The 13,808-nt window shown below is 44.4% G+C and overlaps 1 protein-coding gene across 1 annotated transcript; it reads right to left on the bottom strand.

Annotated features, from left to right (window-relative positions):
• Positions 1-838: 838 nt before the first annotated feature.
• On the bottom strand, positions 839-13,750 carry LOC307222586 (phospholipase A2 inhibitor and Ly6/PLAUR domain-containing protein-like). The gene is made up of 6 exons (XM_079987982.1): positions 13,601-13,750; positions 11,137-11,257; positions 9,651-9,761; positions 4,847-4,999; positions 3,648-3,791; positions 839-1,107 (listed from the first exon to the last, which is right to left on the bottom strand). Exons 2-6 carry the CDS (start codon positions 11,180-11,182, stop codon positions 956-958), a joined length of 606 nt encoding a protein of 201 aa, XP_079844108.1. The 5' UTR covers positions 11,183-11,257; positions 13,601-13,750; the 3' UTR covers positions 839-955.
• Positions 13,751-13,808: the final 58 nt, after the last annotated feature.

Genomic DNA, 13,808 nt, shown 5'->3' on the forward strand with positions numbered 1-13,808 from the left:
TGACTATATAATCATCAGGGCTGTCTTAAGCATATGTGGCGCCGGGGTGCAAAAATCCGCCTGGCACACACACCCTGTCACTGCCGCCTTCTGAACAGAGCTGCTGCAGCCGGAGATCGGATGCCAGGTTTTGGCAACAGGGAGGGGGTTACAAATCAAATAAAATGGCCAGGGACTCTGCTGAACCAATTTCTTTGTCGCCTGTGTTGCCCTCCCTGCTCATATGTTGCCCTCCATCTCCAACAAGGCGCCTAAAATTTGGGAGGCAGAGAAAGGGAAGGAGGAAAGTTAAGGCTGGCAGCCACCGGGCATCCAAGTGGCAAGCCTCTGGGGGCGGCTTGTGAAAGCCCGTCTGGGGACCTGAAATGCCCGCTCGCTTTGGTACCCTGGCGGTGCGGCACCTTAAGATTTTGATGACAACTCTGCCAGCAGACGCTGGGCAAGAAGGCGGGGAGTTGGGGTGGAGAGCCGCCCACAGCAGAAGAGACCACCACAGCACTCCAACCGAAGGGCGGGCTCTTCCCCGGACTAAAATCTCAGCCCTGGACTCTTGGCCTGGTGTCCCTGAGAACCTGGCGCCTGGGTGCCCCGCACCCCTAGTGCATGTGGGTAAGACGGCCCTGATAATTATGGGAAAGTCTTGAGTAGCAGATCAGATGTAGCTTCCTAACTGTAAAGCAGGTGTGAGGAAGCTCTGGCCATTCAGATTGTTGCTGAACTACATCTCTGATCATCCCTGGACACTGGCCATTCTTACTGGATGGAGCTGATGGGGATTGTAGTTCGGAGCCAAAGGTTCTCCATGCCTGCTTTAAAGCAATGTAAACTGGGGTAGCGATTTGAGGGGGCCATTCTTTTTCATGCTAGTTTATTCAAAGAATTCACAGCACAGGGAATGACAAAGAATCACAGTGACCCTGCAAAAAGTGGAGAAAGTTGCTTCCGCTTGCTCCTTTCAGCTGCTGTTGGTGGCTGGGGATGGGCTGCACTTGATTTTCTTCAGGAGGAAGTTCATGGCTCCAGTAAAGAGGTACGTCTGCACAGGCAATTTGCAGGTAGTTGCTGAGGCACAGCCTGATGCTATAAAGGGAAGAGCGGCAGCATCTCCTGAAGCAGAGAATAAAGATGGAGACAAAAGTTGATTCAGTTCCCATTAAAAGGTCAGCCCTGACACATACCTTCCAAAACAAAAGGGTGTGCTGCTGTTGTTGTTGTTGTTGTTGTTGTTGTTGTTGTTGTTGTTGTTGTTGTTGTTATATGCCACCCCAGCCACTCTGGGCAGCTTCCAACAGAATTTTAGACAAATAGTTGTTTATCTGTTTGACATCTGGCGGGAGGGCATTCCACAGGGCAGCCGCCACTACCGAGAAGGCCCTTTGCTTGGGTCCCTGTAGAAGAATGTGTTCTGGGAAGGAGAAGGAAGAAGAATGACTGGGGTCCATCTTGGGCAGGCTGCTGCGCCGGGTGTGGGGGACAAGCCGCTATTGAAATAACCATGCTGCAAGATCTGGACTTCCTGCTTAGGGAAGTTTTTAATGTTTTATGTTTTATTGTATTTTTAATACTTTGTTGGAAGCCGCCCAGAGTGGCTGGGGAGACCCAGCCAGATGGGTGGGGTATAAATTATTATTATTATTATTATTATTATTATTTATTCCATGCAGACTGTAAATAGGTGAACAGGGCATCTTTTTTAAAGCTACGACAGTCTCTGCAGTGTTTCAGTTCTCCAAAGGAGCATGGACCCTTGGTGAGTGCCTGGAACCCTTTGGAATCTTTCTGCAGCTCGGCAGAGAGTGGGGGTGACACCTAACTTTTGTAGCAATATCAATTCTATTAGTGTTTAATTACATTATTATAATTGACTTTTTATGTTTTTATGTTTTTAGCTTGTTTTACTTTATCTGTGAAAGCCGTCTTGAGTCCTGGACTAGGAAAAAGGAATATTAGTATTATTAGTATTATTCCAGACAGGCTAAACTGAGAGGGGTGGACTTTCCTGCAGCAGCCATTAGGAAGGGATGGTCCTTTGATTCTCTTGGCTGACAAAATAGGTGAAAAAAATTTGCTTCTCCAAAGGTAGGGAGCTGCTCAGTTATGAGACTTAGTGTTTGAATTCTCCAGGGAAGTACATGCAAGACAATTTTAGGTTATATTTTAGTGTTCAAGATTTTATATATATTTTTAACTGCCGCTATATCTGAATTGTCTCTGTTAGGGAAATTTTGGAACAAGATGGAGACAGGGTAAAATTGCAGAGTTTTGAAAAATTAAAAAACAAAGTGCGAGATTGGCTTCATTATTACCAAATAATGGAGGCATATAATTTGGATAAAAAAGTTGGCTTTCAGGTGGAAAAATCAAAATTGGAAACAGAATTGTTAGATCCCAAAACTAAGAATTTGTCAAGAATGTATAATTTGCTGTTGAAATGGAACACTCAGGATGAAACGGTGAAATCTGCTATGATTAAATGGACACAAGATGTTGGACATAACATTATGATGGCTGACTGGGAACAGTTATGGACCACAGGTATGAAATTTATGGCATGTAATGCCCTAAGAGAGAATTTAATGAAAATGATTTACAGGTGGTACATGACACCAGTCAAGCTCGCAAAAATTTACCATTTGCCCGAAAGTAAATGTTGGAAATGTAATGAGACTGAAGGTACATTCTTTCACCTTTGGTGGACATGCCCAAGGATTAAGACATTCTGGGAGATGATTTACAATGAAATGAAAAAGGTATTTAAATATACTTTTCTGAAGAAACCAGAGGCCTTTCTCCTGGGCATGGTCGGCCAATTGGTGCCAAAGAAGGACAGAACTTTCTTTATGTATGCAACAACAGCAGCAAGAATACTCATTGCGAAGTATTGGAAGACACAAGATTTACCCACCCGGGAAGAATGGCAGATGAAGTTGATTGACTATATGGAATTGGAGGAAATGACTGGCAGAATCCGAGACCAGGGAGAAGAGTCGGTGGAAGAAGATTGGAAAAAAATTAAAGATTATTTACAGAAATATTGTAAAATTAATGAGCTATAGAAAAATGGTGGAATGAAGTTATATGGCTTTGGCAGAAATGTTATAAGGAACTAGGTACAGATTGTTAATGTATTGAAGGGAAAAAACAAGGTTAGAATATGTTAAGATTAATTAAAGGATAGAAAATAGATGAAGATGGAAAGGAATTGCTGAAACAGTTAATTGAAGTGGAATACAAAAAGGGAGGCGTGAGGAAGTCAATGAAACAAGTGAATGAAAGTTAAGATTGAAAATATTGGAAGTGTTTTTAATTGTTTTTGTTTTGTTTTGTTAATTCAATGTTTTATGTAGTGTTTTTGTTTCTGTTTTTGTATTTTATTATGTTGATTTGTTTAATTCTTCTTCTTTCTTTTTGTAATCTTTAAACTCTTAATAAATATTATTTTTTTAAAAAATGAATTGTCTCTGTTAAACCCAGTTGCAATTCAATGTATCCCTGTTGTGTTTTAGGATTTTCCTGATATTGTAAGTGACCCAGAACTGGTCTGTGACCGTAATAATAAAATTCAATACGTGCAAGACATCCATCTTTTGCAATACTAGAGAACACTGGTGCTCTGGGACCCAACAGGAGCTTAAATTGAGACCTACCTGCAGTTAGCTCCCCGGCCACAGAGATGCAATTATTTTCATCTCCTGTGCAACTCAGAGTCCCGGGTTCTTCTAAGCGATTAGAGCCAAGTACAAAACTAGTGGGACAATTCACTCCATTCTTGGTGAGGTTCTTGGGTGGTACTGGAGGGACGCAGGAAAGAGAGAAAGCAGACCACGTTGATAAAACAGCAATTGTCAAAGCGGGTACAATTGGGAATAAATAAATAAAAGAATCCCAAGTTCCTGGAAGCCCAAAGCACTCAGACAGAAGCAGCTGTGCATGCCAAGGCGTGGGGAAATCCTCTGGCCTGCCAGCCGGTTGTGGCACACTTCAAATCCAATATTCAATAGTAACCTCATCCATATGCCCAACATTTCTCGATCTACTGGACCCCCCCCCCATGTGTGTGTGTGTGTGTCTACATTATCACTAGAAAGCATTCCAGACCCCCCTTCTCCCAGAACCTGGTGAGCCTTCAAATTAGGAGAGCAAAGGGCTCAGAAGCAAAGGGCCCTCAGTGCCACCCGTGGAAGGGATGATGAATGAGGAAGTGGGAGAGAAGGGGAGGGGAGATTTACCCGCAGAAACGCCATTATTCCAAGAGGCAGCATTTCTAAGCATCTCTCTGTGACTATTGAACAAAACGCAGTTGGTAAGAACTTTCCCTTGTCTTGTCCATTCCTGGCAACCTGCCGTGGGGGTTGGTTCCTCTGCTGCCTGACACCCAGGCCATTAGCTTAAGTTTGTGACATTGTAAGGGTCAGAGAGCAACATCAAGCCTTTGATTGTCTCGAGCCAATGTACAGGCACTTGGCATACAAAGGCAGGGGAGAAGCTGTTGAAATAAATCATTAGCCATCAGGGATCATTAACCCCCTTTGCCATTGAGAGCCACTCAATGGGAAACTAGCAACATGTCCTTTTGTTGTGGGCTGTGGCAAAGAGCTAGTGCTGTGAGAGAAAACAGAGAAGCATATCAGACCATGGGGCCATCTAGGCCAGTATTGTCTACACTGACTGGCAGCAGCTCTCCAAGGTCTCAGACAGAGGCATTTCCCAGTCTCGCCTGGGCATGCTGGGGATTGCACCTCAGACCTTGTTCATACAATGGCAGGTGCCACAGTCCTAATGTCCTTGGCTAACTGTCCCCACTCCCAAAGCAAACTTATCAAGGCCTGGACCTCCCTTCACATACATTCAAGGGGAGTATTATTGCAGTTTTCTGTCGTGCAGCATTTGGAAACGGTCCTCGTAAAAAAACCCCCAGCCACAGTAACAGAGACGGCTTCATTGCAAAGCTCAGAATCCTGCTGGCAGCCCCTGGATATTCCTGCGGCAGCGATTCCTTCTGTTTAAAAAACAAAACGAAACAGAGGGGAATCATAATGGAGCTGAGGAATGTGCCTACAAGGTCGTACCTGCCTGAGGAAAAGGACAAGATGTAACTGCCGCCACCCATTGCTGAAGACAATTTGGATGGAGCAGAACTGCACACATAAAAATGTTATTCTAAAGCAGCAATGCTGCAGCAAGCAAAGGCACTAGCAGCTCAGTCAGCTGCTTGTGGCTGCAAAGCCAGACAGGATGTTTGTGACTGTTGCCATGGAAACAAAGGGGCAGTCCATTCTCCTTATTGAGCACAGGATGTGAGCTCAGTGTGTGTCATATGACCTGTACAGGATGTACATGGGTGGAGTTTGGTTTTTTTCTCTCTGTTTGTTGAAGAGAGCAGACATGTTTTCTCTGTACTGAAGTGAAAGACAGGAATAAAAGCAATGTAGATTCATTTCTGTCTGTGTCTGATTCCCCTCCCTGGGGATATGCTGGAGAGCAGGGAGGAGAAGCAGTTGGTGTGTTTTTCTCACAGCCTGAGGAAAATCGCCGGAACGGACCTCGTGTGTTTTTCCTGCCGGGAGTCGCCGGAGGGAGGTCGAAAGAATTCAGCCGGTGCCTGGAGAGATAGGCACATACCTCTGACCGAGCCTGAATTCTGACATTGGTAGCAGAGGATGGTTGCTACGATCCATGGGAGTCTGCATCAAGGAGACTGTATTCATCCCTCTCCATGGAAGCCTGAGATGGAGGCTGATTCTCTGCAGCTAGAAGCTGACCAGAAGAAGCTGAAAGTCAAGCTACGGAGCCCAGGTATGAGATTTTCGGGCTTAGAAGTGTGAATGCAGATGGATTAATTCTCTGCTTCATGGGAGCAACGTTTGGGAAAAACAGCTCCGAGAGAAAAGAGTCTGCATTCCAAACATTCCTGTGGTTTTTCCTGTCCAAGGAAAGGAATGTGGTTGCTTAGCAACGCAGGCCAGTTTCAAGATAAGGGCTGGAAGTCAGGCTATGCCCAGAGAGGCTAAAACAGCTCGTGTTTAGACTAGGCCCTTACAAAGGAACTGTTGGAAGGGGACTTTCCAAGCGGCCAGTGTTAGAGCTGCCAGGTGCACAGAGTGTAAACAAGCCAGCTATTGGATTTTAGAGGCTTGTGTTTGAGAGTCAATGCAAGGACTCAAAATGGATGCCAAGAAGGGGGGAGGCCTGCCTTCTCCACCCCTTTTGACCAGTGACAATTATGCATCTTGGTCTATTAAGATGAAGGCCTTGCTGCAGAATCAGAGACTGTTTGAGGTGATTGAGAACCCCATCCCTGCAGCACCAACGCATCCTTGGGAGTCACAGGATGTGAAGGCCAGAACCGCTATAATTCTGTGCGTGTCAGACTCTCAGCTTATTCATATACAAGATTTAGAGCACGCGAAAGATGTTTGGGACACGCTGAGAAGGACACATCAGAGAGATGCAGGTTCTTCAGCGTTGTTGTATTTTGGAAAGTTGACTAACCTGAGGCTTGCGCCTGATGGAGATGTTCAAGCGCACCTGACGGAAATGAAATTTCTGCGTCAGCAGATGGTGGAACGCAATTTCCGTCTGGATGAGGAAGTGTTTTGCTTCATGGTGATCAACAGCCTGAATCGGACTTACAAAACCGTTGCCAGTCAGCTGGGGTCTCTCCCAGCGCAAGATCTAACGTCCGACAGGGTCTTTGCCGTGGTTCTGAACGAACATGACAGACTTGCCGCCCTGGAAGTGAAGGACAGGGGGAGACAAGAACGGAGTTCAGACACCCCCACTGCTGTAGCTACTGGAGGAGACGCCGTAGCTTTGAACGTTGTCCGATGCCACAATTGTGGACAGACTGGGCATCTTCAGCGGAACTGCAGGAAGCCACGTCAGAACAAAGGAGCCAAGGGAAGCTCCACGAAGTCTGAGGCGTCAGGCAGAAGTCATGCCAAGTCACAGGCGAAGCCTGCAAAGGCTTTGATGTCCCTAAAAGCCACACCACAAGTGGGGAATTCCTTCGTTTTAGACACGGGAGCGACGGTTCACATGACCCATCGTAGGGATTTGTTTTCGTCGTTTAAGAAGCAAAGCTTCGTTGTACAACAAGCCAATGGTCAAGAGCTGGAAGCCACCGGAATTGGGACTGTGTATCTTAAAAGTCTGAACTTGACTATAAACAATGTTTATTTGGTTCCAGAGTTGAAGTACAATCTGCTCAGCGTTTCGCAGATTGCCAAGAAGGGACTAAAACTGTCCTATGATGATCAACACTGCGAGATCTACAAAGATGGAGAGTTGTATCTTTCTGCCAAAGAGAAAGATGGACTGTATTTGTTGACTTTTGATCAAAGTGATTACATGGAATGTAATTCTTGTGATTCTAACATGATTTCTTTTGCAGGTGTAGCCAAGAAGAACGCCAAGCAGGTCACCTCGAGGGTCGACAAGGCATTTCAGCGGGTGTATGCTGATGTGATTGGTCCTTTAGCACCATCTAGAGGCAATGCAAAGTATTACCTAATATGTGTTGATTCTTTTACAGGTTTTGTCTGGATTTATCTTTTGGAGAGACCGAAAGAAGCCTTAGAAAGGTTTAAAGAGTTTTGTGACAAAGTTAAAAATATGCATGATGCTGACATAGAATGTCTTTGCACAGATGAGAAGCCAATTTTTCTCTTACAGGATTTCCAGAGGTTCCTGAAGAAGAAAGGGATAAGACACAAAATTGCTAGTTCCGAAGAAGCTTGGAACAGATGTGTTTGTGTTAGGGTGAACAAAGAATTGCAAAAGGGAATGCATGCGCAATTGCTTAGTTCACATCTGCCACATGAGTACTGGGCTGAGTCGCTAATGTCATATTGTTACACGTGGTTGAGAAAGGTTTCAAAAGACTTGGGATGTTCTCCTTTTGAGAAACTGTTCCACAGAAAACCTTCTGTTGCCCATTTCAAGGTTTTTGGGTCTCATGTGAGAACAGAAGCTCCAGGTGGAGTAAAGAATGCCAGAGGCATTTTTGTGGGTTATGAAAAGGGTCTCTACAGAGTAATTTTGTCTGAATCTGGTAAGGTGATTCTCACAAAATTTCTAGAGAGTGCTCCTGAACAGGAGCGAGTGATTGTTCACACATTTCCCACAGGTGATGATGATTCTGATTCTGATGATGATGAGTTTGATCTTATTGAGTTCAGTAGTACTGATGATGACAGCGATAGCTCAGACAGCTCAGTTGTCACAGTCATTGAGAAGAAATCTCACATAATGACTAGACCCTCAGAAGAGGAGGATGAACCACTGATTAAGTTTAGGACTGGTTCTTCAGAGAGTTCAGAGGCTGAACCAGAAAGCAGGGAAGAGCAGCACCTCTTACGTAGGTTTGAGAGAGCAACGAAGGGTGTACCACCCAAAAGGTATTCAAAAGAGTTTGCCAACCAAGCTATTGCATGTGTTGCTGTTGTAAACGACCAAGGTCAAATTGAAGCTGTGTCTGAGTCAGAGACAAAGGCACAACAGAGAGTTGCTAACCAAGGTAATGCAGAAGCACTCATTCCTTGGAAGTCACACAACCAGAGAGGTACATTGGTAAAACCAGTGGCGGGTAGTTCCAAGGGTGGAACTGAAACAACAGGGGAGTGTTATAAGTATAACAACTGTTTGTTTTCTTCTCTGGATGACGCTTTGCTCGCAGCACGCATTGATGCTTTAGGGGGAGTATGTTATTCTAAAGCAGCAATGCTGCAGCAAGCAAAGGCACTAGCAGCTCAGTCAGCTGCTTGTGGCTGCAAAGCCAGACAGGATGTTTGTGACTGTTGCCATGGAAACAAAGGGGCAGTCCATTCTCCTTATTGAGCACAGGATGTGAGCTCAGTGTGTGTCATATGACCTGTACAGGATGTACATGGGTGGAGTTTGGTTTTTTTCTCTCTGTTTGTTGAAGAGAGCAGACATGTTTTCTCTGTACTGAAGTGAAAGACAGGAATAAAAGCAATGTAGATTCATTTCTGTCTGTGTCTGATTCCCCTCCCTGGGGATATGCTGGAGAGCAGGGAGGAGAAGCAGTTGGTGTGTTTTTCTCACAGCCTGAGGAAAATCGCCGGAACGGACCTCGTGTGTTTTTCCTGCCGGGAGTCGCCGGAGGGAGGTCGAAAGAATTCAGCCGGTGCCTGGAGAGATAGGCACATACCTCTGACCGAGCCTGAATTCTGACAAAAAATGGAGGGAAATCACAAAGGGGCAAGGGGACCCGGCTGCAAGGCCAGCCCAATACATTTTCCTGCCTATATTTTGATAGAAAAATACATTTTCCAACTATTTTAGGTTAGGGTTTAATAATAATAATAATAATAATAATAATAATAATAATAATAATAATAATTTGCAGAGTGATACAGAAATGAGACAGAACAGACTTCTGTAAATGCATTAGTGAAAACAGGCTGATTCACCCACCCCTGTTCTTTGTGAGTACCTGCCTGACTTCAGGAGATAGGAGAGCGTGAAACAGAGTCTCCTTTAAAAGCCTCATGTGCCCAACAGCAGGGCCGGGCCTGGTAGTTCAGTTTTCTCTGGATCGGACTGATCCTGGAAGCTTCTCCTGCGAATGTAGCCCAGAATTGAGCAGGCTACAGGTGCAAGCACAAGGGAAATACGCATATACCTACCCATGTTATTCTCCTGGGCCACTGTTATGCAGATGGCTTCTGACTCTGGAATTGAACAGGTACCAGTACTGCATGCTGGGCTTTCAGTACAGACACAATTTAGGGAGTTTGCTAGCAGAAAAAGAAAATAGGGATGGAGAGGAGGAGAGAAAGCAACATTGTTTCATTATTTCATATCATAAATTTTAAAGTATGCTTTTAAAATTGAATAATAATAATAATAATAATTTATTATTTATACCCCACCCATCTAGCTGGTTTCCTCAGCCACTCTGGGTGGCTCCCAAAAGTTTAAAAATACACTAAAGCATCAAATATTAAAAATTTCCGTAAACAGGGCTGCCTTCTGATCTCTTCTAAAAGTCAAATAGTTGTTTATTTCCTTGATATCCGAAGGGAGGGTGTTCCACAGGGTGGGTGCCACTACCAAGAATGCCTGGTTCCCTGTAACCTCACTTCTTGCAGGGAGGAAACTGCCAAAAGGCCCTCAGATCTAGACCTCAGAGTCCGGGCTGAACGACGGAGGTGGAGATGCTCCTTCAGGTATACTGGACCAAGGCCGTTTAGGGCTTTAAAGATCAGCACCAACACTTTGAATTGTGCTCGGAAACGTACCAGGAGCCAATGTAGGTCTTTCAGGACGGGTGTTATATGGTCTCAGCGGCCGCTCCCAGTCACCAGTCTAGCTGCTGCATTCAAATAATTCCAGGTGGGATTCATGGATTCATTCCTGCTCACATCCACCTCACAGAACTTCAGTTGCTGTGGGAAACTGGCCAGCACTCATCACACCCCTCCCTGCAGCTTCCAGCAGCCGGCATTCAGAAGCATTACTCCCTCTGACCACAAGAGCAGGGCAAAGCCATCGTGGGCAGTGGCCATTGATAGCCTTGTCCTCTGTTATTTTGCCTAATCCTCTTTTAAAGCCATCTAAGTGGCCGTCCATGGAGTTTTTGCCAACAAAGGTCCGTATAGTTAAAGCTATGGTTTTTCCAGTAGTGATGTATGGAAGTGAGAGCTGGACCATAAAGAAGGCTGATCGCCGAAGAATTGATGCTTTTGAATTATGGTGCTGGAGGAGACTTTTGAGAGTCCCATGGACTGCAAGAAGATCAAACCTATCCATTCTGAAGGAAATCAGCCCTGAGTGCTCACTGGAAGGACAGATTGTGAAGCTGAGGCTCCAATACTTTGGCCACCTCATGAGAAGAGAAGACTCCCTGGAAAAGACCCAGATGTTTGGAAAGATGGAGGGCACAAGGAGAAGGGGACGACAGAGGATGAGATGGTTGGATATTGTTCTCGAAGCTACCAGCATGACCAAACTGCGGGAGGCAGTGGAAGACAGAAGTGCCTGGCGTGCTCTGGTCCACGTGGTCACAAAGAGTCAGACATGACTAAACGACTAAACAACAACAAGTGGCCGTCACTGCCTCCTGTGGGAGCAAGTTCCATAGTTTAACGACGAGCTTCGTGTTGGCCTCACCTGTAGCTACAAGGGCAGCAGAAAGGTGGAGGAGAAACAGCTTCATCTCTCTGGGAACCGGAAAGGTCCGGCTTCAACAATGGCCAAACACCAAGGTCGGGTGGTTTCTGCAGCCGCAGGACTGAAAAGGTAAGGGACAAGTTAAGCCAGCAAGAGAGAATCAGCCCAGCATAGAAGGACAACGGTGTCCAAAGGGATGTCAGGCGAGACTGGGAAAACCTCATTCTAATACCTTGGAGGTTTCCACCACCTTGCGGCTCAAATCCTGTGGAATGATATGAGCCCACTCAGCATATTCATTAACACAGCTGATTATCGTTTAATCTGGAATGTGGCTTGCCTATTCAGTGTGCATAGGAAACATCAACAATTGTTCTGAGAAAACTTGGTATACTTGTTTGCATAACAATATTCTTGTTTATAAAACCCAATTGAAAAAAGAAAAAAGAAAAACAATTGATATGGCTTTTTTGGCATTCCCTGTTTAGTGAAGTTTTTAATGTTTGAAGTTTTATTCTGTTTTTAGTGTTCTGTTGGGAGCTGCTCAGAGTGGCTAGGGAAACCCAGACAGATGGGTGGGGTATAAGTAATGAAAGTATTATTATTATTATTATTATTATTATTATTATTATTACCATTTTCCTAATATGGATGCAAATGGAAGTTTATTCTGTGTCTCACATGCCTACTGTTCCCTTTGCCTGTGACATGTGCTTTCAGAAGCCTGTCCCTTCTTTGGCTGTGTACACACCTTGCGGTTTGTTAAGGGTGCTGGGATCTGTAGCTGTGAGAATTCTTCTGAGGAATGAATGTGCTTTAAATGGTTGGTGTCCATGCAGCTTCCCCTTGAACCCTCTACCTGCTTTCTGTCTGTCTCTTGTATGTTTTTCTTTCACTCTCACTGTGGGTTTGTCTGTGTTTTCTGCTGTGGTAGTTGCACTGGCTGGCTTAAGCAATCATCTCTCTCCACTTTGGTGATTCCAAGCTGTAAATTGAGACCACGAGCATTGACTGAGTTCCTCAATTTTGCAATTCAGATCAGAGTGCTCTGCCAGGAATTGACTGGTCAGCTTGGGTAGCTGCCCACACTTCAGAATGCCAGCTCTTGTATTACTTGGCAAAGGCACAAAACAGAATGTATTAAGCTTAGCTGTCACTGTCACTGTTCACTCTGAAGAGAGCCAGCTGCATCCAACCAACTCCTACTCAGAGTAGAAGTGTTGGGCTTAATGGTCATGACTGGACTTAGTTCTATGGGCCTACTCCGAGCCATGGTTGGTTATAACCCAACTGATTTTCGAATCTGGGGTTTTAATTTATTACACTAAGATTTATGCAATGGCTGTTCAATAAAAATGGAACTGGCATACCCACCCAGGTTCAGAATCACTTTGCTATGGTTTTTGTTGGTTTATTCTGTATTTTGTGTTCTCATTTTGTATTGTCATGTTGTGATCCGCCCTGTGATCTTCAGATGAAGGGCAGTATACAAATTTAATAAGTAATCAAATGCACCAGCTGGTTTGCATACACTGAGTATATGCCCTACAACCTAGAGCAGGCATGCAGGCATGCAACCATCTAGACATTGTTGGACTACAACTCCCATCATTTTTAACCATTGGCCATGTTGGTGGTGGAGTCTAGCAACTTCTGGAATATCAAAGGTTCCCCATTCTTCTAGAATAAGTTCCAGAAACTTTGTATCCCTCAGAACACAGGTTAGTATGGAAAGAGTTAGCTGTAAGAGAAATCTGGGAAACACAAACTGAGCTGGGAAATGTTTATGTGTAAGCATGAATATTTAAGTGTGTCTCTCTCTCTGTGTGTGTGTATTCCAGATATGCAAGATAAAAAAGAACAACATAAATTTCAAACAATAAATACAAAAAAATGCAATTATTGCTCAAAAGAAAAATAAAATAACTTTTCTGTAGAAAATCAGAAGGTTTATCCCAAAACAAATAACTACAATGAGAATAGGATCAGCATCATGTATTATTGTTCAGTGCGCACCAGGTAACATCAAGCAGCAAATCAAACAGCAAGTGTTCCAGCAATATATTTTTTTAAAAAAATCTACAAAACATTTATTAATCAATAGCTGTTCTGTTTATTCACAGGTGGAAGGGATGAAGGGATAAACGAAAGCTAACTTGGCCAGATCCAACTGTATGCTGCCTGAGGGGATTGCTCATGCACTTCAACAACTTTATGTGTTGTAAAATCATACAACACTGATAAGATTAAGGATGACTGTTTGTAAGGTAGGGTGGAATGACTAAATCCTTCAACCATCAATCAAAATTTCTTTCTTTCTTTCTTTCTTTCTTTCTTTCTTTCTTTCTTTCTTTCCTTCTTTCGTTAAGGTCACATTTGCCTTACCCCGAACCCTATTCAAACACCAACCAGCCTTAACTGGGAAGCTCACAAGTATTTTATCTGCTAAAGATTCATCTTTTACCTGTTTTTCTCCGCTTCCTAGATCTTCAAGTTCCTTGTTGAACTGATGCCTGTTGCTGAAGGGCTCAGTTGCAAAGTGTGAGGCTGACGCTTCCTGTATTTATAGATGCATGCACTGTGCAGAAAAGGGTAAGTACCAGCTCTCTGTGGGGAGGGAGGAGATACAGGAAGCAGAGGGGAGCCTAGGTGGCGGGGGATGGGGTGGCAGT

Source organism: Podarcis cretensis (genome assembly GCF_951804945.1).
Source record: "Podarcis cretensis genome assembly, chromosome: 8".
Taxonomy (NCBI): Eukaryota; Metazoa; Chordata; class Lepidosauria; order Squamata; family Lacertidae; genus Podarcis; species Podarcis cretensis.